The following is a 23,046-nucleotide window of genomic DNA, read 5'->3' on the forward strand; positions in this document are numbered from 1 at the left end:
AGCTCTGATTAGCCTCAAGGCCTAGGCCGGGACCCCAAGTGAGCTGAGGTCACCCAGGATTGCCCAAAGCCTCTGAATCCTTCATGGTATGGCTGACACCACTCTCGCCCTGGTCCGCTTTACCGCTAAGACCCCTCAGGGTGGCTGCTGGCTGCCTGGGCCCATCTGATTCATCCAGGGAAGCCCCAGTGAGTCCTTGATTCATTCAGAGATACCTGAAGCCTCTGGCTTTTTTATCTAAGCTGTGGGGCTTAGCCAGGTTCTACATTTTTATGTGGTCACATGCATCCACTGACCATTTCCTCTGACTCACTCTCACGGTTCTCGTGCCTGGAAGAGTCCCTTCCCAGGCTCTCTGTTCGACGGTCATCTCTAGCTCCTTTTAAAAAGGATGATGGGGCTTCCCTGGTGGCGCAGTGGTTAAGAATCCGCCTGCCAGTGCGGGGGACACAGGTTCGATCCCTGGTCCGGGAAGATCCCACATGCCGCAGAGCAACTGAGCCCGTGCGTTACAACTACTGAGCCTGCGTTCTACAACCTGCAAGCCACAACTACTGAGCCCACGTGCCACAGCTGCTGAAGCCCGAGTGCCTAGAGCCCGTGCTCCGCAACAAGAGAAGCCACCACAATGAGAAGCCCGCTTGCCGCAACCAGAGGAAAGCCCGTGCGCAGCAACAAAGACCCAACGCAGCCAAAAACTAAAAAATAAAAAGTGCAGGCTCTGGAATCAGACTGCCTGGATTTGTACGTGGGCTCTGATAGTTCTCAGCTGGATAACACTGAGCAAGTTAATTAACCTCTCTGGACCTCAGGTTCCTAATATCTCCTCCTAGGGTTGTAGTATTAGGCGAGGTCATACAGGAGAGCACACAGTAAGAGCTTAATAAATGACTATAAAATGTACATGTATAAAAATTTAAAAATAAATAAATAAAAAGGATGATGCCCACGTCTTACATTTAACCCTAATCCAACTAGAATCATCTCTGGCGTATGATGTACCTGGGTGTTCTTCTCTAACGGCCCCTCCCCCATGCGACCCTGATTTTTCTCCCCGAGACCCCTTCCTCGTCCTGAGTCAAGCTCTCCACATACACAGCAGGGTGAGCCCTGCCCAACGCCTTCAACTCTGTCATCTCCGTATCTTCAAAATGTCACACTACTAGCAGGGAATTCATCTTCTGTGTCAAAATCTTCTTTGCTATTTGGGACTATTTCCCCAATTTTTACATTATTTTGAAAAAAAAAAAAAAAAAAAGAACACTATGTCAGGGTGGGAACTGCCCCTAAAATGAATCTGGGAAGGACCGACACCTTGACCCCAACATAGTGGGGTCCCCCCCGCCGCGCCTCCCTCCCCACATTCCTTCCTTCCACAAATATTTATTGAGCAGCAGGCACTGTTCTAGGTCTTGGGATACGAGCAAAACCATGGAACATCCCTGCCCTCTGGGAGATCCTATTAGGGAGGGGACAGATAACAGCAAAGTATGTTTGGTATTATTAGATGCATACCTAGGTTTTCCTTTGGGTCTGCATACTTCCTATGAACACACATTTCCATTCCGTGACAGGCCCTCTGACAGGCTTTTTTTCTCTCTCCTCAATGACAACCAAGTCCCTGCCCAGAGTCTGGCCTCTGGGGACACGGTGCTCTCCCAGTATAGGAAGTAGGGCCTTTCCCCATCTGTCCCTGGACCTCATAATTCCAGATCCTTGCAAAGGGACAAAATTTAATACCAACCTTAGTGTTAAATACAACCTATGACGCCTGTCCTGGAGCAGATCTTTGACGACAAATGTTCCAGAGCCCAGCAAGTACATCTGAGGAAGAGAGGGAGACAGCATTAGTGCACCTGCTTTGCCTCTGCTCCAACTGCCAGACCCTGGGGAGTCCAGCTGGCTGGTTCTCTCAACACATCTGACCTCATCTCAGTAGCCCAATGGGGAGGCTCATAGAGACGTTCCCAAAGACAAGTACATTTGGACATGAATTTGTGAGCCAGAAGTGAAGTCAATCTCGTGTTCACCTCTCAAACGATTACAGAACTTTAAAAAAAGGGAAGAATATCCCACGAACCACAACATGGTACTTAACTGTTCCCTGAGATCTATCCTTGACATCATACACGGAGAGCTTGATCTGTGTCATCTGATTGATGAGAGAGTCTTGAAAGAAGGCAATACTGCTTAGAAATATAGGATCGTTGGTTCCCTAGAATAGAACAAAAACAAAAAAAGAATCAGAATACAGAGTTGGATTTTTTGAACTGGTTGCTTCTGAAACACACCAACATTCTCAGAAGGAGAAACTAACGTTCTTACCAACTTGGATCAACACAAGTGCGAATGGGGCTTACATGGATGCATATAACCAAAACACTGTTTTCCAAAAAGGACAAAGTTTTCTGGGCCCAGATACAACAAACAGACCACCACACAAGCTGGGCCCACGGGCTCATTCTAAGGGTTCCTCCCTCAGTGGGAAGGATTTTCTAAAACTGAGTTGAATGTCCACATGTATTCTTAGTCTTACAACTTCACTTGAGTTATGCATTTGGATCTACTACTGTGGGTGATTCCTTTAAGATGTACAAAGGCAGATGGAAGAGGATATGAATGGCCAGAGCTGGTTATTTCCAGAATCCTGGGTTTGGAATAATTACGGTCCGGCTTTCTTAGGGCTATCCTTTTCTGAGGACTAGCTGCTAGTGTCTCAATCGTAGGTAGCTACTTCCTGGCAGCCCGGCCTTGCCCCGCAAAGCGCCGTTACATCAGACTCTCTTCCTCAGGCGGTGGTTAGCGATCTCAGCCAGTTAGCGGCTCCTGTCTGTACCTGCAGCTCCAGCTCCAATGTCTCAGCGCCTGCTGGACAGTGCCCGCCCCAGGTGTCCTGCTGGGGCCGCAGCCCCACCCAACCTGTCCCTCCATCCGCTGGTTCGGACCCTCTCTGACTCTCTGGCCAAGGAGGCTGCAGACCCAGGCACCTGCTTTGGTGCCTTCTCCTTTGTTCTCAACCACCCAGCGTCGATGCACCCCCGCCAGTTCCCCCTCCAGAGCCTCCCTCTCGTGCCCCCTTCTTTCCACTCCTCCCTGCTGCCAGCCGGGCCCCACAGCACTGTCACTCCCCCAGCGACCTCCGACCCGGGGCCTCCCTGAAACACACCTGCGGACAAGGCTGCCCCGCCCGGCTAGACCCCCGCTTCCCTGCACTCCTGCTCTGCCTCTGCACACACTGGACAGGATCAAGTTACTCTCCAAACCCACACAACGAGCTGGATGGGACCTCGTCCTCCGGGTACCGTCCTCGTCTCTCTGCTCTAACAGAGACCACACTCTGCTCTGTCTGCATGAGCCACGTTCATTTCCGCCTCCTCACCCACAGGACGGTAGACTCCTTGAGGGCAGGGGCGGGGCCTCAAGGGTCTTTGCATCACCCACAGCACCCAGCACTAGGCTTCATACGTAGGCAGTGCTCGACAAATGCCGAGAAAACAGAATTGTTGGCCTGAACTTGGAAATACATTTCTAAGAGAATGAAAAAGTGTCTTGTCTTCCAAAATGTGAAACTGGGAGAGAAGGGGAAATGCAATTTGTTTGGTGGAGAGTGCCAGGGAGGAGATACTTCACACCTAGAGGCTCACGTCACCAACAAAATCCAACAGGAGCTCACACCAGCCAACTCCTACACTTAGTTTCATAACTTACATGATGTGCTCAATTATCGGAAGAAATTTTGTAAACTTCCCCAGGCGAACGCAGATCATTTCATTTAACGTAAAAAGTAAACACATAGCACGCATCTCAAAAGAATATAAAAATAAAAACCAATAAAAATAAAGGTATGCCTAGTAAGAGGGTTGGTTAAGGGTTAACGCTCTCCAAACTCTGATTAATGAGCACGACTGTCCACAAGTAGCAGCCAACTGGAGGTGACAAGGAAGAATCGGGTCTTACCTCTTAAAAGGCAATCAACCTTAGGAGACCCACTGTTCAAAAACAGCCTGCCAACAATCAATAATAACTGTAAAGGATATGGCGAATATAAATGCCACCCGCGTGAGTACGTGTGATGCAAGATACCAATGTAGCTGCAGCTACAGGTGCTCAGGCCACTGAACAGCCCTCCCACCGGGATCAGAAACACTGTCACGGAGCCGCCGGAGGCCAGGGGCCAGCAGCACCCACCTCAATGATCTCCGTCTGCGCGTGTTTCGTCCAGAACGCCTGGGGTGGGGTGGTCACACTCACTGCTACAAAGCTATTTGGTTTTCGATCTAGCGACGGCGTATGCAGCTCACTGCAAGCTACAGAATTAAGACAACAGAAGTAAAATAAATAAAATAAAATAAAAATAAAATAGAAGTGAATCTTTAAAATCAGGCTCTAGTTAGTTCTCTGTTCCAAATGCACCCAAAGAAAGAGAAGTAAATGCACTCAAAGGGATGAGATGATCACAGTGTCAGTTGTCACAGGGAGGTGATTTTTCAGATTAGAAGCAATCCCTTCTCATTCCTCCCCGCCTTCCCCAGCCCCCAGGACAGCTATGCAGGCACTGCCAATGGAAGGCTCTCTATGTCCACGGAATGGATGACATAGGAAGGGTCTGACCCATAAAGTCTGACCTTAATAACTAATTGGAGCTAGGCAGCCACAGAGTTGATGAAATCAAGACCCAGCTACACACACTCACATCCAGGACTTCCGCAGCCATAGCTTATGGTGTCCCCAGATCTGTGTGTGATGTATGTTGGAAGCAAATTAAAATTCTATGGCAAAATAAACAAAGCTTTTTTTTTTTAAGGAAGTCATTGCTCATTTATTCTCCTTATAAGACATATCAAATGTAAGATTACTAAACATGTGACTTTTCAGAACAAAAGGTGCCCTGTAGAACTGTTTCAGTTAGAAAATGTACTAAGCATTTTGAAAGACTCAGATAACTCTATCATAGAAGGGACCCACAGAAGAAATGATCATACGTCTTTGAATCTAACATGCTGTCTGTTGTAAAATGCATTATAAGAGAAAAAAAAAAGGCCCACTGCCATTAGTCTATGATATGACACTGATTGTAAGACACTTTCTGATTAAAGATATACTAAAAGATGAAAAAATACCCACATTGTAACTGATGAAACATATGGTAAATCACCCAACACTCATAAAAAGAACTGGCTTTTCTGGAGGGGCACTGAACATGCCCCACAGTGTTGCAAGCCTTTGGTTAATTCCCAGAGTTTGGAAACAATTGATTTTTTTAAAAAAATTTATAATTTTTATACAATTTCTAAAGGTTACTTTCCATTTACACTTATTACAAAATATTGGCTATGTTTCCCGTGTTGTACTATACACCCTTGAGCCTATCTTACACCCAGTCGTTTGTACCTTCTACTCCCCCCACCCCTGTATTGCCCCTTCCAGCTCTCCCTACTGGTAACCACCAGTTTGTTCTCTATATCTGTAAGTCTACTTCTTTTTTGTTATATTCGCTAGTTTGTTGTATTTTTTAGATCCCACATATAAGTGATATCATACAGTATTTGTCTTTCTCTGTCTGACTTATTTCACTTAGCATAATGCCCTCCAAGTCCATCCATGTTGCTGCAAAAGACAAAATTTCATCCTTTTTTATGGCTGAGTAATATTCCATTGTATCTGTGTATATACCACATCTTCTTTATCCATTCATCTGTTGATGGGCACTTGGGTTGTTTCAATATCTTGACAATTGAAACAATTGATTTTGACCATCTTTTCACTGTCTTTATGAAGGAGAGGATTTTTAGAGGTCTTTATTCCTGCTCTCATCATTCTCATTGATTTTTAAAATGCTCACTGGTGATTTAAAATTCAGAAACTGATTTTTACTTCTGCAAATTAATTTACTTCTGAAAATTAATCTCTTTGTATTATCTTCTCATACATCTTCATGGATTTTCATTACTTATTGGAATATAATAAAATACAAAGACCTTGGGTTTTCAGTTCAATGAGTTTTGACAATCATATACACCCATGTAACCCTCATCAAAACAAGATACCTTTTCCCATCAGAGAAAGTTCCCCCCATACTTCCCCTACTTCTGCAACCACTTTCTGATTTTTATCACTTTTGTCCATTCTTGAATTTCACATAAATGGAACATTTTTAAGATCCCTCTGTATTGTTTATATACCAATAATTCATTCTTCTTTTTAAAAATTGATGAATTATATTCCATTGTATGAATGTACCAACATTTACTTATCAGTCCCGCTATTAGTAGACATTCGGGTTGTTTCCAGTTTGGAACTATTATAAATAAAGGTGCTATAAACATTCTTACATCTTTTTGTGAACATGTTTTCTTTCCTTTGCCTAAGTACCTAGGAGTGGAATTTCTAGCTTATAGTAGAGGACACACTTAGTTTTGTAAGAAGCTGACAGTTTTCTAAAGTGGCTGTATCATTTTACAATCCCATCAGCAATTTACATGAGTTCCAGTTGCTCTGCATCTCACCAACAGTTGGTGGGGCTCGTCTTTATTTTAGTTGTTCTAATGGACGTGTTTTAATTTGCACTTCTGTGATGACTCATGATGTTAAGCATCTTTTCACCATGTGTTTATTGTTCATTGTTATAACTTCTTTTGTCAACAGTCTGCTCAAGTCTTTTGCTCATTTTTAAATTGAGTTGATTTTTTTTTTAACTGTCTATTTGTAAGCATTTTATTCTGGATCTGTCCTTTGTCAGGTATATGTGTTGTGAATTTTTTTTTCCCAGTCTGTGGTTTATTTATTCACTTGTTTAAAGATTTCTACAGTTTTTTTTTGATGTTAGATTTTTAATTTTAGAGAACAGCAGGCAGAAAAATGTCCCTCCCCCTAAAAAGTATCCACGTTCTAATCCCGGGAACCTGTGAATATATGATAATAATAGGCAAAAGAAGACTTCACAGATGTGATTAAGGTCATGGAATCTTGACATGAAAAGATTATTCTGGATTATCTGGGTGGGCTTAGTCTAATCACATGAGCTCTTAAAAGTACAAGTGGAAGGTGGAAGGGTGAGTTAGAAAGATGTGACAATAAAAAAAAGAGAGACAGGAGAGATTCTCAGCATGAAAGGCACTCAACCTGCCATTGCTGACTTCGAAGATGGAGGAAGGGGCCACAGCCACAGAATGTGAGTGGCCCTTGTAAGTTGAGAACAGGCCTCAACCTGGTAGCTAGCAAAGAAATGGGGACCTCAGTCCTAAAACCACAAGTAACTCATTCTGCCAACAACTTGAATGAACAAGGAAACACATTCTCCCCTAGAGCCCCCAGAAAGGACCGCATCCATGCTGAAGCTTTCATTTTGGTGTTATAAGATTCTAAGCAGAGACCCAGCTGAGCCCTCTGGGTTTCTGACCTAAGGGAACTGTAAGATAATACATTTGCGTTGTTTTAAGGTGCTATGTTATGGTCATTTGTTATGGTAGCAAACTAAAACACAGAGTTAGTACTTTCTGCCAAGAAAGCTCTGCCTACCCTCAAGTTGTGGTTGTGAGTTATTTATTTTCTTCCAGAAGCCTTAAGGTTTTATTATTTTCTAAAAATTCTATTCTCTTTCTTCTATGTCTGCCTCAACAGAAATCAGGGATTTGACTGTTCCATTTGCTCTCCCTCCTTTAAGCTACCCCCATCGGTGACCCTGGTCTGGTCTCTCTCAGCCTGCCCTCTCATCACGCAAGGTTAGAACATCCGAGTCTCTCAAGCGCAAGTGATGGCAGGTAGGTGGAGACACAGCAGGTGGCCCAAGGCTGGAAAGACTGATTAACAGCTTGAGGGCGGATGGGCCAACTGCCACCGTCAGAACACACCTCCCCAAGGGTGACATTCTCTCCTGGCCTCGTCCCCACCCAGCCTGTCTAAATCTCACGCAAGGTTTAATTCCTAGCTCAGTTCCACGGCTTCCGTGAAGCTTTCTCTCTGCAGCCCACAGTCACGTCTCCTTCCGTTTATCACTTACACGTCACTCCTCTGGCATATTTCCATAGAAACCATTAATCTCTGATATGTGGGTCTTGTCTCTCCAACCAGAGCATCTGTAGTCCCAGCTGAATAAATGCTATTGACGTAAACCGGTAAAACATATTTCGAGTGCATACCATCTGACTCAGCAATTCTATATCCAAGAGTTTATGAAAGATCCACGTACAAGTACGTTAACTGTGCTGGTGTGTTTGCAATGGCATATTGGAAAGACCTAGATGTCCAGCAACAGGAGACTGGTTAAAATAAATACGGCACAGCCATACAACAGATTATTCTATGTAGGCATCTAAAATGATGAGGTGGCAGATCCACGTTTATTAAAATGAAAAGATGCCAGTGATATTTCGCTACGTGAAAAAAAAATCATGTTAAGAACACTAGGATGACATTTTTGTAAATAATTCCATCACCTCCACAACTAAAAATCATCAAAAATTTCTGTATAGCCCTGTGTGGGTGTAAAAAAATATCTGGAAGGATATATACCAAAATGCCAACTGTGATTCTCTCTCTCTGATAGGGTTTACATTTTCTCTATCAAAGGTTTTTTTTTTTTTTTTTTTTTATCAAAGGTTTTTAAATGAGTACTTTTTAATTTTAAACTTCTATTTTTAAGATAAAATATTTGACCATTCAATTATCTGACTCCTACTCATCTCTTTTTTTTAATTGTGGCAAAATTCATTTAACATAAAATTCACCCTCACTTTTTTAAGCTGTTTCTTCCTCCATCTGTCTCATTAATATGACTACATTACCGCCCTTGACTTGCCAGATTCAGAAATGTTCTGATTTCTAGATTTCTATTATAGCGGTGAAGATTTTTAACTTAATTATATCAACTCCCATTCTCTCTCTAAACTCAGTTTAGCTCAACTTTTTTGTTACATCCATGTTCTGCATTATTAAAGCTAAGCGAATACTATTCATTATGGGATTTCTTTTACTTCTCTCCTGTGTTGGACTGTGTTTCCTGGATCTTCTTTTTTCTCAGTTTATTCCTTCTTTTCAGTGGAGCACATCCTCCACTAACTTCCAGAGAAAGGATGTGGGGAAAGTAAATTTAGTTGAGACTCTGTATCATGAAACAAATGTCTTCCTACCTTCACACTGATCGATAATCTGGTTGAGCAGAGAACTGCGGGTTGGAGATATTTCTCCACTCATATTAACGATGTGGCCCCACTGTCTTCAAGCTTCCAATGTCCCCAAGAATCTCCAGGCCAGTTCCATCCCCTGGAGAGGACCAGTTGGTTTTCTCCTCTCTGGAAGTTTTTAGGATCTTCATTTTATTCCCAGTGCTCTGAAATTTCAGCGTGACGTGCCTTATGTGCTCTGCGGTTCTGAGAGGCGCTTGTATTATTTCTTGTTAACTTCCTCCCTTACCTTCTTTCCTATTTTCTCTTCTAAATGTTGAGCCTCCTGAATTTGCTAATTTTCCACTTCCCTCCCATTCTCTAGTTTGCTCTTAAATTTTTACTTTCTGGGATAATTCCTCAAATATCTCCAACCTTTATTGAATTTTAAAATGCTCTGTTATATTTTAAATTTCTCAGACTGTACATGCTCTTCTGTTGTTGTTTTTCTTCATAGTTTCCTGGGTTTTTTTTATGGATACACCATCTTCTCTTGAGGACACACATTATAATTTCTTCGACGTTTTCTTCTTTCTTCAATGTCTCTGTTTCTTCCAAGTTCTACTTTTTTCTGTCTTTCATGTTGTGGGCCTTCCACAAAGGTCTAGTGATCTACGCTTTCATTTTGTTTTAAATCACCTCTGAGGTATAATTTGTATGCAAAACGCACCCATTTTAAGTACAGCACTCAGTGAGTTTTGATCAGCATACACACCCATAGACCCACCACCACTGTCCAGACACAGAGCATCTCCATCACCCCAAAGGGCTCCCTGTGCCCCTTTCCAGTCGGTCCTCACTCCCAGATAACCATTAGACTGTTTTCTCTCACTACAGATTCATCCTTCTGAGTTTCACATAAATGGAATTACACAACACACGGCCTCTTATTACGGCTTCTTTCACTTTGCACAGTGCTTTTGAGATGCACCCATGGCGTGTGTGTACCAGTGATAGGTCCTTTTCCCTGCTGAGCGGCTGTCTGTTGTATGCATGTAACATAGTTAATCTTCCTGCTGATGGACGTTGTTTCCAGTGCTGGATATTACAAATAAAGCTGCAGTCAACATGCATGCACCAATCTCTGCGAGCACAAATAAAAGTCCATTTGTTTCTAAGTATGTGGTATCAGGAGGCTGAGGTGTATGGTGGGCTCCGCGACAGTGAATGGGGGGGGCCGGCCGGCCTACTGTGGCTGGGTTCCAGGCCAGCATCTCTGTGTCTCTTTGGGGGTGGTGGCGAGTGGGTGGTTTACCTTCTCCAGAGACAGCCTCCATCCTGGAGGAATAAGCCCAACAGAATTAGGACGAGAGGAAGAAGGGTAGGGAGGGTGAGGTGGGCGCGTGCCACTCGGCAGACTTCCACGGACAAGGGGAGAGGGACACTAAAGAGTGTCGGGCCTTGGAGCAGAACCTTCTGCGATGAGCCACACTGCCCGACCCCGGAGCCAGTACAGCCCACGGCAGTGGTTGGCACACTCTCTCATCTGATGCTCGTGAGAGGGACAGCATCAGGGGTCAGCTCCTCCGTGCGTGGAGCTGGGATCCGAGGGCTAGAGAGCTAAATGCAACCCCACAGGGCCTTGTGGTGGCGGGCGGACAACGCTGGCCCTAAGCCCCGTGTCCTCCCGCGGGTAGGAGAGGGGAGGGGAGGCTGTCTTTGCGGCTCTGCGTGGGCTTACCTCCCGCCCCTCCCCACTGCCAGCCGGCAGGGGGCACTTGCTGAGGAGACACGAGCCCCGCAGGCAGGCAGGCAGCCCCCCGAGGTTCCCTCCCACCCACAGGAGGTTCCCACCAGCCTCGGAGCTTCGTGTCCTCAGAAGCACTTGAGCAGCAGCGGTGGCAGCAGCAAGATCTCTGAGACAGACTCCTGCCAGTCGTGGAGTGTTTGTTTTTGTTTTTAAGCAACGTCTATTTTAAGACAAGAAAGTTTAAAAGACACCTACCTAAGCTGAATTCTAAAATGGGCTCGTCTGGATCCTGTATACTTCCTGGATAAAAAAGAAATGACAGAAAAAAAAATCACCCTTAAGAAACTTTTCCCCGCTTTCAGATTGGATGCAAAAAACTCGACACACTGGTGGCAATCATTTCACAACATGTATAAATTAAACCATCAAGCTGTACATCTTAAACTTACAGTGATATATGTCCATTACTTCTCAATAAAACTGGGAAGAAAAACCCAACGCTCTGCTTTCTTTTCCCTCACAAACTGTTATATGAGATGATTTCTTTGTTTTCTAAACATTTTATTTTGAGATTCCTAAGAAGTCTCTGACCCCGAGACCAAACCCCCTCCCACTTGCGTCTGTACACTCACAACACAAAGGGCTTTTATTATGGTCTGGGCACTTGCCAGACAGGCACTGTGGACATTCCCACGTTATCTATTGGCAAATGAGTCCTGGAGGTGCCCACGCAAACTGGAAAACTGATGGCGGGCAGGTTCCAGTGGAAGCAGTTCCCAGGAAGAGGGCTGACTTCCCCCTATTCCAGTTCAAGCAGAGGGATGCCAGGCCTGGCCCTCCCAGCGCTGCCACAGTATGGGACCCGCGGGCAGGCCCAGTGAGGCTCACCTGCCAGAGAGAGGCCCAGCATGTCGGCTGCCACATCGACGGTAGAAGCCCGCTGCATCGCACGGGCCCTGGTGCCATGGCGAGGGCTGTGCTCTCTTGCTGTCATGATGTCATCGGTGACGATGTGCTTCCTGTTCCTGGGTCAGACCACGCCTGATTCCCCGGGAAGAGCTGTCATCAAGCCCTAGTCCCCTAAGGTGGCAGTAGTCCTAAGAAATAAAAACAAACACTGTTTTTTTTAAAAAAACAAACAACAACAAAAAACAGGGACGGTGACGAAGAGACACTGTGCTCTCATGGAGAGAGCACGTTGACCTACACGGACAAGATGCAGCAAAGCCAGGGTCCTCTGGCAGGTGGGGAGCCAGGACGGAGAGTCCAATGAGCTAGGCCCCGTCTAGTCACCTCCTCTATACTCACTCACACACCAGCACGGTCCGTCCGTGGGATCCCGTAAAGAAATCATGTTCTCTTCAACAGAGACATGCCACATTAAATGATGGCTTAGATCTAATCATAAACTATGGCCTTTGATATTTTCTTGTTTGCTTTATTATGTCTTTCCACTGGCAAGCCTCAGAGACTCTTCACAATCATAAATCAGCTCACTACCACCTCTGTTAGAAAGATAAGAGACGCAAGAAGAGGTCTGGTACCCACTGGCCAGGACAGCACAGCAGAACAGTGGAGACCAGAGGCATGTCTCCAACCTTGCTCTCTCCCTCCCAGGGGTACAGGAATTTCACGTGTGTCGGACTCAGGCTTTCTTTCCCACAAAACGCGACAATCTACGCCTCAGTGGATAGTGCTGTGCTGTGGATACGGAGGTCTCTGGGCAAAGGGCCACTGCAGGCTGAGCCACACAGATGCTCCGGCCCAGCACAGAACTCACTTTCTGCTCTGAGCAGTGGGTTATCCAGCAAGGAGTGAGTTTCACATATTCTTCTAACCCTATATGCTACAATCCCTGCTGTCTCCGGAAGGAACCAACCTTTAGGAGTTAAGATAATTAGACTAATAACCCCTCTCAAAGGTCCCCATATATCCAGACGCCCCTGTCTTCTCAAAGTGCATCAATGCCTTTGCACCTGAAGGGCCTGTGTTCCCACTCTTGGGTTAATTCACCCAGCAACTAACTTACTGGGCATGTTCGTTCTTGGACCAGTAGAGACACGTGGCATTTCTTCATAGAAGCACATGCAAATCCATCATCTAAAAATAGAAAATTATAAACTTAACAAGCTAGTCAAACATGGAGTTCTCGAGAATGCTTATTATAATGTACTGATACATGTTATAATTTTAATGCCTAGAAATGTGGGGAAGCCAAGAGCTACTACATGTTCCTTTGAGCTTCACACCCCAATCTAACCTTTTGGCTCAAAAACAAAGGTTTTGCACAAAGCCCCGAAGGATGAGAAGCGGAAAGTGCCCATTCCTCTCCCCCGTCCCTGGGGTGATCCAGGGGAAGTGGGGACAGGCCTAAAGGGCCTGCTGGGCAGCTGGGATGTGATTCAGGGGAAGGAGGAGATAAAGAGCCCGAGGTCCAGGCCTCCTGCTCAGAAAGGTCAGGCCCTGGGAGAACCTGGGTGCCTCTGAGGCTCTGCTTTTTGGTGTCTGAGATGAAGGTGGTTGTACCCACCTCACGGGGCTGCAGTGGGAAGCAAATGTGCAAGAACGGGAGCGGGCTCTGCAAACCCACCTAGCTCCCAGCCCACCGCTGCTGCCTGGCCCCTGCGCGCCTTCCCGCGGACCCCAACACCCAGGCTCCGACTCGGTCCAGCACTGCTGGGGGCGGTAGGGCAGACCGCAGGGCCCAGAGCGAGAGCATCTGAAACTTCCGGAGTCCGTGGTGGAGACGGCAGGAGGATCAGTGCGCACAGCCCTCAGACAAACCCGACACCCCCTGCAGGCTGTGTTCCTCCCCCTCCCACTGGGGCACCCGGGGGCCTTGGGCACCTCAGCAGAGAGGGCAGTAGCCTGGCTGGGGAGGCCCCGAAGAAGTCACCATGGGGAAGACTCACCAGTCTGCTGACATCAAAAGGCCTACAAGTCAAAACTATGCAACGGCAGTGGAACAGACTGGGAAAGTACTTGCAGTACTAACATCTGTATTTTACAATAATGTTTACACAACTTGACAAAAAAAACAACTCACTAAAAATGCAAGTGGCAAAAGGTATGAATTCATAAAAGAGGGATACAGGTAGGAAATACTTTGGAAAAGTGACCAAACTCAATCATAATGAGGAAAGCAATGCTAAATACACCTTTCCTTACCTAAAGGAGGGTCTAAAAGAGGTTTGTTTGTTCTTCTAATGAGAATGTGCTTTGCTGGCAGAACTAGGGGAAACTCTGTAGGGCTCTCCTATACTGTTGATAACATTTTAGAGAGGTTCGAGCATTTCAGAAACCAATTTGACATTATTTATCAAAATCTGTAAACAATAACAAAATTCTGGCCAGTGGTCCAGAGATGCTAATTGTAGCACTGCTTGTCATGACAAACACTGCAACCAATCTAAATGCCCAGCTACAGATAAGTGCATTCTGGAACATCTATAAGAAACACTACCATATGGATGTTAAAATGATCATAATAAAGGCAACACACATAAGAAGTCCTTCAACCTCATTAGTCATCAGGACAATGCTAATTGTAACCATGAGATACCTCTGCGTACCCACTAGAATAGCTAAAATGAAACAGACAGACAGTACCACGTGCTAGCAAAGATGTGGACAGAATAAATGGGGCCCTGATACACTGCTAGTGGAGTGTAAGATGCTGGAAAACTGGCAGTACCTACCCACACTGAACGTGACCTGGTGTGTAACTCAGAGTGCAATTGCTAACGGAAACGCACACTTAGGGTCACCAAAAAAAAAAAAGCTGCAAAGAACATTTAAAGCTGGGAACTCCCTGGTGGAATTCCAGTGGTTAGGACTTGGTACTTTCACTGCCAGGGCCCGGGTTCAATCTCTGGCTGGGGAACTAAGATCCTGCAAGCCGCACAGTGCGACCAAATAAAAAAATAACTCTAAAAAACAAAAAAAACCCAACACTTAAAGCAGTAACGTTTATAATATTCAAAAACTAGAAACAATCCAAGTGTCCATCAACAGTAGAATGGACAAAACAACACAGATGACTCTTAGGGACAATGTCAAGGGGGAAACCCAGACCCACGAGAGCACGTTCTAGGCGATTCCACCTCTATGAGGTTCGGGCACTGGCCAAACGAGTCTGTGGTGTCAGAAGTCAGGACAGTGGTGTCTCTGAGGGGCAGGACTGACAGGGGAGGGTGGGAGGAGGCTTGCGGGCTCTGCTGTGTGCTGTCTCCTCGTGCGGGCGCTGCTTCCGTGAGTCACTTCACCGTGGGGAAAGGCACTGAGCTGTATATGAGATGATCTTTATACCCAATAAAAAGGCTGATTCCTTTAACGACTATAATAAAGACAACACAACATGAAAAAGTGTTTATGTCAGTTCTGCATCTTGTGTGTCTTTCATGAAATGTTCTACCTGTTCTCTGGTTAAAGCCAGAGAACACGTTAAAAAGACGGGACAGAGCCAGCAGGAGACCACACCAAGACGATGGCCACGTTTGGGGGCGCGACCAGGGGGAAACGTTGTCTTTCTCAGCTTACTGCCATCCTCCTGCGTCACTGAAAGCTGCCGCCACGCCAGAGGTAGAGGTGGCACCCGGAGCATGACCTTTCCCTGCGTGTCCCCGGCATCCCCTCGCCCCTCCTGGCTGCCCTGCTCAGCTTGTTAGTGAGCTGCTGTCGCCCCCCTTCACTCGGGACAGTGGAGACATGCCACCTAACGGAGGACAACATCTGTACCCCGACATCCCGCCAGCCCAAGGGAGGCTCCGCGCCCGCCTGCCCTTGCAGGGTCCCCACCAGCCCATCCCTTCCCCTGGAGACTCTGGGGACAGAAATGCTTGAAGGGGAACATCTACAGGCTAATTTTACACGTAACAGAATTCACAGATCAGAGGAGCTTTTAGTTCACGAGGACCTTAGAAGCCCCTCATGGTTATTTGGGGGCATCTAATTAGGATCTGCGATTCAAGTCATCAGGACCTAGGACACGAAGCTGACTTGCACGGCTGAACTAGACTTCCCTTCATTAGTCTCATTAATTGAAGGTAATTCGCCGAGGATTCAGATATTCCCAAGCTCCCTGGTTTTCCTCCTAGCCCCATTTGAAGACCAGAGCTCATTAGCCAGAAAAATGACTTAAAGAGGACAGAGAGGGTGTGGGAGTTGTTTAGGAGACTGGAATTTTTTTCTTCGGGGCAGGAGAGAAGCAGTAACTCATGAAACTAACTGCCTCGGCTCCTGACTCTGTGGGAGACGTGGGACCCCTTCCATCAAATCATCAGCAAAGCCGATGACGTCCTGCTGCCCAGTGGGGGCAGGGAGATGTGGCCGAGGGAGCATCACCAAGGCCACGGAGAGGTCGCTATGACCCACACGGCTTCGTGGGGTTCCTGAGGGGCACCAGTGACTGTCGGAAGCTTCTAGAGGAACCGGTCTCGGGAAGGCCTGCCCTCCTCCTCCACAGAACAAGGTGTCGCAGGCCTGACAGGGGTCTGGAGGCCCTTCTGGCTCAGTAACCTCTGCTGAGCAGGAGTTGAGGGGGGAGGCCAGCTCCCCTGGTATCTGTCAGAACACTGGGGTCTTCTCAAAATCATCTTAAAAAGGAGTTGCATGGATGAGCATGGAAATCCAGGCAGGGTGACTTCCTCAAGGTCAAGTGGAGGTAAAGGATGAGCTACTGGCATCAACCCAAAGCCAGAAGCCCCCGTACCACTGGCTCTCTCCCTGCCATCCCAGCCCTACCCACCCTACCGCTGTCACTGCTGTGGGCAGCAAACGGGCCAAGGGCAACCCTTCCCAGTGCTCTGCTCTCCAAGAGGGAAGGTCAGACGAAAGCTGAGTCAGAGCAGCCCTTGAGGAGGCGGCTACTTCACGAGTCAGAAAGAGGAAGCGCTTTCTCTCAAAGCCCCCAATCCAGGACAGCCACGGTCACTGATGGATGAGGTGTCACACTGATCACTGGCACCGAAAATCACTGGTTATAACCCGAGAGAGACAGCTGCCCCTTCCTGCAGGAAGCCTCCCCTCCAGCCAACAGCCCTTCTGCAATGGAGCAGGACCCGGTGGGGCCCTGCTGGGTACAAGTCCTTTCCGTGTCCCCTGTTTCTTGTTTGTAGGAAATGGGCTTCATTCAGCCTTCTTGACCTTCCCGGAGCTCCAAAGGGCAGATTCAAACAGCTGCTAATCAGGGAAGGGAGGGACTAGAGACAAGGGAGAAGCAGTCAGGACACAACAGTGCAGCCTTGGGGCAAGGTCCTTGTTCCCCCTCAAGGTATATATATAAAACAAAATATCTCTGAGTTCTTCTGCAGGAACTAAGACCCCACCCAGGTGGAGGATGGTAACTTCTGGCTGAGCACCAGATTCCTAGAGCACTGCCCTGTCACCTCACCACCAGCCAATCAGAAGAAAGTCTGCACAAGGTGGAAGATGAAGAAGACTCTGAGCCCCTCCCCAAATGATTCTTCTTTAAAAGCTTTCATGGTCGAGCAGAATCTCTGGAGTTGGTTTCTGGACACAAGTCCCCCATCTCCCCAGGTTGCCAGCCTCCTGAACAAAGCAGCCCTTCCGTTCCTGCCAGCACTTGGCTCTCGAGTATTGGCTTACGGACATCATGCAGCCAAACCAGAGTTTGCTAACCTTTCCTCACAGAGGCTTGCTAACCCACCAGGCGGTCTGCACCTCAGGACGATGCACTTCCTGTGTGGAAGTGCCAGCCAGCACCTGTGTCTCGACCTGAAGTCCTTGCTTCCTCCATACCCTCCTGGGCGCCTAGCTCAAGCCTAAACATAGATGAGGGGGCGAACAAGCACCTACCGAGTAACAAACCATCAAGGTCCACGGCAGACCACACCTGCCACCAGGCTCACTGACGGACTGGTCCCTCCAGCGGCATGTGACCACTGCAGAAGGATGTACAACCGCTTAGATGCGGACAGTGAAGTGGTCATGGGATCCCCTCTTCCCTGGACTCCCTGCTATGTGCAGGGGCCTGCTGGGCAATTCCACGGCCCCAGGGTAAGGTGGGGTCACTTAGTGGAAGGAAACTAAGTCCCCAGACTGTGGGGCAGGCAGAGCCCCCACCCCACCACTTCCCCACACACGACCTATGTTGAGCTTAACCTGACTAAGAAATAAACCTGTGCTGTGGGAGACTGGGGGGTAGGTGGTTGTTATAGCAGCTAATGTTAGTGACTTTGACTAAAGTCTGGTGCTTTCCAGGCACTCAATAAATGGTTACGATGAAAATAAAAATTACAGGGGCTTCCCTGGTGGTGCAGTGGTTAAGAATCTGCCTGCGAGTGCAGGGATCACGGGTTTGAGCCCTGGTCCGGGAAGATCTCACATGCCGCGGAGCAACTAAGCCCGTGCGCCACTACTACTGAGCTTGCGCTCTAGAGCCCGCGAACCACAACTACTAAGTCCGCACGCCACAACTACTAAAGCCTGTGCCTAGAGCCGATGCTCCACAACAAGAGAAGCCACCGCAATGAGAAGCCCGCGCACCACAACAAAGAGTGGCCCCCGTTCTCTGCAACTAGAGAAAGCCCACACGCAGCAACAAAGACCTAACACAGACAGAAATAAATAAATAAATAAATATTTTAAAACTAAATAAATAAAATAAAAATTACAACCACAAGTTAAATCTTACTGCACAAAGGGAAGAACAACAAATAACATACAAGGGAACTCCCATAAGGTTAACAGCTGATTTCTCAGCAGAAACTCTACAAGCCAGAAGGGAGTGGCATGATACACTTAAAGTGATGAAAGGGAAGAACGCACAACCAGCATTACTCTACCCAGCAAGGATATAATTCAGATTCGATGGAGAAATCAAAAGCTTTATAGACAAGCAAAAGCTAAGAGAATTCAGCACCACCAAACCAGCTCTACAACAAATGCTAAAGGAACTTCTCTAAGTGGGAAACACAAGAGAAGAAAAGGACCTACAAAAACAAACCCAAAACAATTAAGAAAAATGGTCATAGGAACATACATATTGATAATTACCTCTATGCCAATAAAATGGACAATCCATTCACAAACGTGAATGGATTAAATGCTCCAACCAAAAGACACAGGCTTGCTGAATGGATACAAAAACAAGACCCATATATATGCTGTCTACAAGAGACCCACTTCAGACCTAGGGACACATACAGACTGAAACCGAGGGGATGGAAAAAGATATTCCACGCAAATGGAAATCAAAAGAAAGCTGGAGTAGCTATACTCATATCAGATAAAATAGACTTTAAAATAAAGAATGTTACAAGAGACAAAGAAGGACACTACATAATGATCAAGGGATCAATCCAAGAAGAAGAAATAACAATTATAAATATATATACACCCAACATAGGAGCACCTCAATACATAAGGCAATTGCTAACAGCTATAAAAGAGGAAATCGACAGTAACACAATAATAGTGGGGGACTTTAACACCTCACTTACACCAATGGACAGATCACCCAAAATGAAAATAAATAAGGAAACAGAAGCTTTAAATGACACAACAGACCAGATAGATTTGATATTTATAGGACAGTCCATCCAAAAACAGCAGATTACACTTTCTTCTCAAGTGCACACGGAACATTCTCCAGGATAGATCACATCTTGGGTCACAAATCAAGCCTCAGTAAATTTAAGAAAACTGAAATCATATCAAGCATCTTTTCTGACCACAATGTTATGAGATTAGAAATGAATTACAGGGAAAAAAACGTAAAAAACACAGACACATGGAGGCTAAACAATACGTTACTAAATAACCAAGAGATCACTGAAGAAATCAAAGAGGAAATCAGAAAATACCAGGAGACAAATGACAAAGAAAACACAATGATCCAAAACTTATGGGATGCAGCAAAAGCAGTTCTAAGAGGGAAGTTTATAGCTATACAAGCCTACCTCAAGAGACAAGAAAAATCTCAAATGAACAATCTAACTTTATACCTAAAGGAACTAGAGGAAGAAGAACAAACAAAACCCAAAGTTAGCAGAAGGAAAGAAATCATAAAGATCAGAGCAGAAATAAATGAAATAGAAACAAAGAAAACAATAGCAAAGATCAATAAAACTAAAAGCTGGTTCTTTGAGAAGATGAACAAAATTGATAAACCATTAGCCAGACTCATCAAGAAAAAGAGGGAGAGGACTCAAATCAACAAAATTAGAAATGAAAAAGGAGAAGTTACAACAGACACTGAAGAAATACAAAGCATCCTAAGAGACTACTACAAGCAACTCTAGGCCAATAAAATGGACAACCTGGAAGAAATGGACAAATTCTTAGAAAGGTATAAGCTTCCCAGACTGAACCAGGAAGAAACAGAAAATATGAACAGACCAATCGCAAGTAATGAAATTGAAACTGCGATGAAAAATCTTCCAACAAACAAAAGTCCAGGACCAGATGGCTTCTATCAAACATTTAGAGAAGAGCTAACACCCATCCTTCTCAAACTCTTCCAAAAAATTGCACAGGAAGGAACACTCCCAAACTCATTCTATGAGGCCACCATCACCCTGATACCAAAACCAGACAAAGATACTACAAAAAAAGAAAATTACAGACCAATATCACTGATGAATATAGATGCAAAAATCCTCAACAAAATACTACCAAACAGAATAAACAACACATTAAAAGGATCATACACTATGATCAAGTGGGATTTATCCCCGGGATGCAAGAATTCTTCAATATACGCAAATCAATATATGTGATACACCATATTAACAAATTAAAGGAAAAAAACCATATGATCATCTCAATAGATGCAGAAAAAGCTTTTGACAAAATTTAACACCCATTTATGATAAAAAACTATCCAGAAAGTGGGCAAAGAGGGAACCTACCTCAACATAATAAAGGCCATATATGGCAAACCCACAGCAAACATCATTCTCAATGGTGAAAAACTGAAAGCATTTCCTCTAAGATCAGGAATGAGACAAGGATGTCCACTCTTACCACTATTATTCAACACAGTTTTGGAAGTCCTAGCCATGGCAATCAGAGAAGAAAAAGAAATAAAAGGAATACAAATTGGAAAAGAAGAAGTAAAATTGTCACTGTTTGCAGATGACATGATACTATACATAGATTATCCTAAAGATCCCACCAGAAAACTACTAGAGCTAATCAATGAATTTGGTAAAGTTGCAGGATACATAATGAACGCACAGAAATCTCTTGCATTCCTATACAGTTATGATGAAGAATCTGAAAGATAAATTAAGGGAACACTCCCATTTACCACTGCAACAAAAAGAATAAATACCTAGGAATAAACCTACCTAGGGAGACAAAAGACCTGTATGCAGAAAACTATAAGACACTGATGAAAGAAATTAAAGATGATACCAACAGATGGAGAGATATACCATGTTCTTGGACTGGAAGAATCAATATTGTGAAAATGACTATACTACCCAAAGCAATCTACAGATTCAATGCAATCCCTATCAAATTACCAATGGCATTTTTTACAGGACTAGAACAAAAAATCTTAAAATGTGTATGGAGACACAAAAGACCCCAAATAGCCAAAGCAGTCTTGAGGGAAAAAACCGGAGCTGGAGGAATCAGACTCCCTGACTTCAGACTATACTACAAAGCTACAGTAATCAAGACAATATGGTACTGGCACAAAAACAGAAACATAGATCAATAGAACAAGATAGAAAGCCCAGAGATAAACCCACAAACCTATGGTCAACTAATCTATGATAAAGGAGGCAAAGATATGCAGTGGAGAAAAGACAGTCTCTTCAATAAGTGGTGCTGGGAAAACTGGACAGCTACATGTAAAAGAATGAAATTAGAACACTCCCTAACACCATACACAAAAATTAACTCAAAATGGATTAAAGACCTAAATGTAAGACCGGACACTATCAAACTCTTAGAAGAAAACATAGGAAGAACACTCTTTGACATAAATCACAGCAAGGTCTTTTTTGATCCACCTCCTAGAGTAATGGAAATAAAACAAAAATAAACAAATGGAACCTAATGAAACTTCAAAGCTTTTGCACAGCAAAGGAAACCATAAACAAGACCAAAAGACAACCCTCAGAATGGGAGAAAATACTTGCAAATGAATCAACAGACAAAGGATTAATCTCCAAAATATATAAACAGCTCATGCAGCTCAATATTAAAGAAACAAACAACCCAATCCAAGAAGACCCAAATAGACATTTCTCCAAAGAAGACATACAGATGGCCAAGAAGCACATGAAAAGCTGCTCAACATCACTAATTATTAGAGAAATGCAAATCAAAACTACAATGAGGTATCACCTCACACCAGTTAGAATGGGCATCATCAGAAAATCTACAAACAACAAATGCTGGAGAGGGTGTGAAGAAAAGGGAACCCTCTTGCACTGTTGGTGGGAATGTAAACTGATAGAGCCACTATGGAGAACAGTATGGAGGTTCCTTAAAAAACTAAAAATAGGGCTTCCCTGGTGGCGCAGTGGTTGAGAGTCCGCCTGCTGATGCAGGGGACATGGGTTCGTGCCCTGGTCCGGGAAGATCCCACATGCTGCGGAGCGGCTGGGCCCGTGAGCCATGGCCGCTGAGCCTGCGTGTCCAGAGCCTGTGCTCCGCAACGGGAGAGGCCACAACAGTGAGAGGCCCGGGTACCGCAAAAAAACAAAAACAAAAACAAACAAAAAACTAAAAATAAAATTACCATATGATCCAGCAATCCCACTACTGGGCATATACCCAGAGAAAACCATAATTCAAAAAGACACATGCACCCCAATGTTCACTGCAGCACTATTTACAATAGCCAGGTCATGGAAGCAACCTAAATGCCCATCGAGAGACGAATGGATAAAGAAGTTGTGGTACATATACACAATGGAATATTACGCAGGCATAAAAAGGAATGAAATTGAGTCATTTGTTGAGACGTGGATGGACCTAGAGACTGTCATACAGAGTGAAGTAAGTCAGAAAGAGTAAAACAAATATCGTATATTAATGCATGTATGCGGAACCTAGAAAAACGGTACAGATGAACTGGTTTGCAGGGCAGAAATTGAGACAGAGATGTAGAGAACAGACGTATGGACACCAAGGGGGGAAAACCGTGGTGGGGTGGGGATGGTGGTGTGCTGAATTGGGTGATTGGGATTGACATGTATACACTGGTGTGTATAA

The 23,046-nt window shown here is 45.1% G+C and overlaps 1 protein-coding gene across 11 annotated transcripts in view; it reads right to left on the reverse strand.

Moving 5' to 3' along the window:
* Positions 1–23,046, reverse strand: part of INPP4A (inositol polyphosphate-4-phosphatase type I A) — a 148,597-nt gene that overhangs the window by 60,280 nt on the left and 65,271 nt on the right. For 10 of the 11 annotated variants that reach the window (XR_003437653.1, XR_003437651.1, XR_003437652.1 and 7 more), the window contains 6 exons: positions 12,881–12,951; positions 11,740–11,948; positions 11,107–11,151; positions 4,189–4,307; positions 2,099–2,215; positions 1,745–1,824 (listed from right to left, as the gene is read on the reverse strand). Coding sequence is in view for 8 of the 11 variants with exons in the window: in XM_027128885.1 (XP_026984686.1) it covers positions 1,745–1,824; positions 2,099–2,215; positions 4,189–4,307; positions 11,107–11,151; positions 11,740–11,845 (467 nt within the window). In the remaining 3 variants the exon portion in view is untranslated. Of the gene's footprint in view, positions 1–1,744; positions 1,825–2,098; positions 2,216–4,188; positions 4,308–7,999; positions 8,165–11,106; positions 11,152–11,739; positions 11,949–12,880; positions 12,952–23,046 lie in introns of those variants that run through there. The other variant, XM_027128886.1, reaches the window with a different exon arrangement.

Source organism: Aethalodelphis obliquidens, unplaced genomic scaffold, assembly GCF_003676395.1.
Source record: "Aethalodelphis obliquidens isolate GAN/ISIS:26980383/991018 unplaced genomic scaffold, ASM367639v1 scaffold35, whole genome shotgun sequence".
NCBI lineage: Eukaryota > Metazoa > Chordata > Mammalia > Artiodactyla > Delphinidae > Aethalodelphis > Aethalodelphis obliquidens.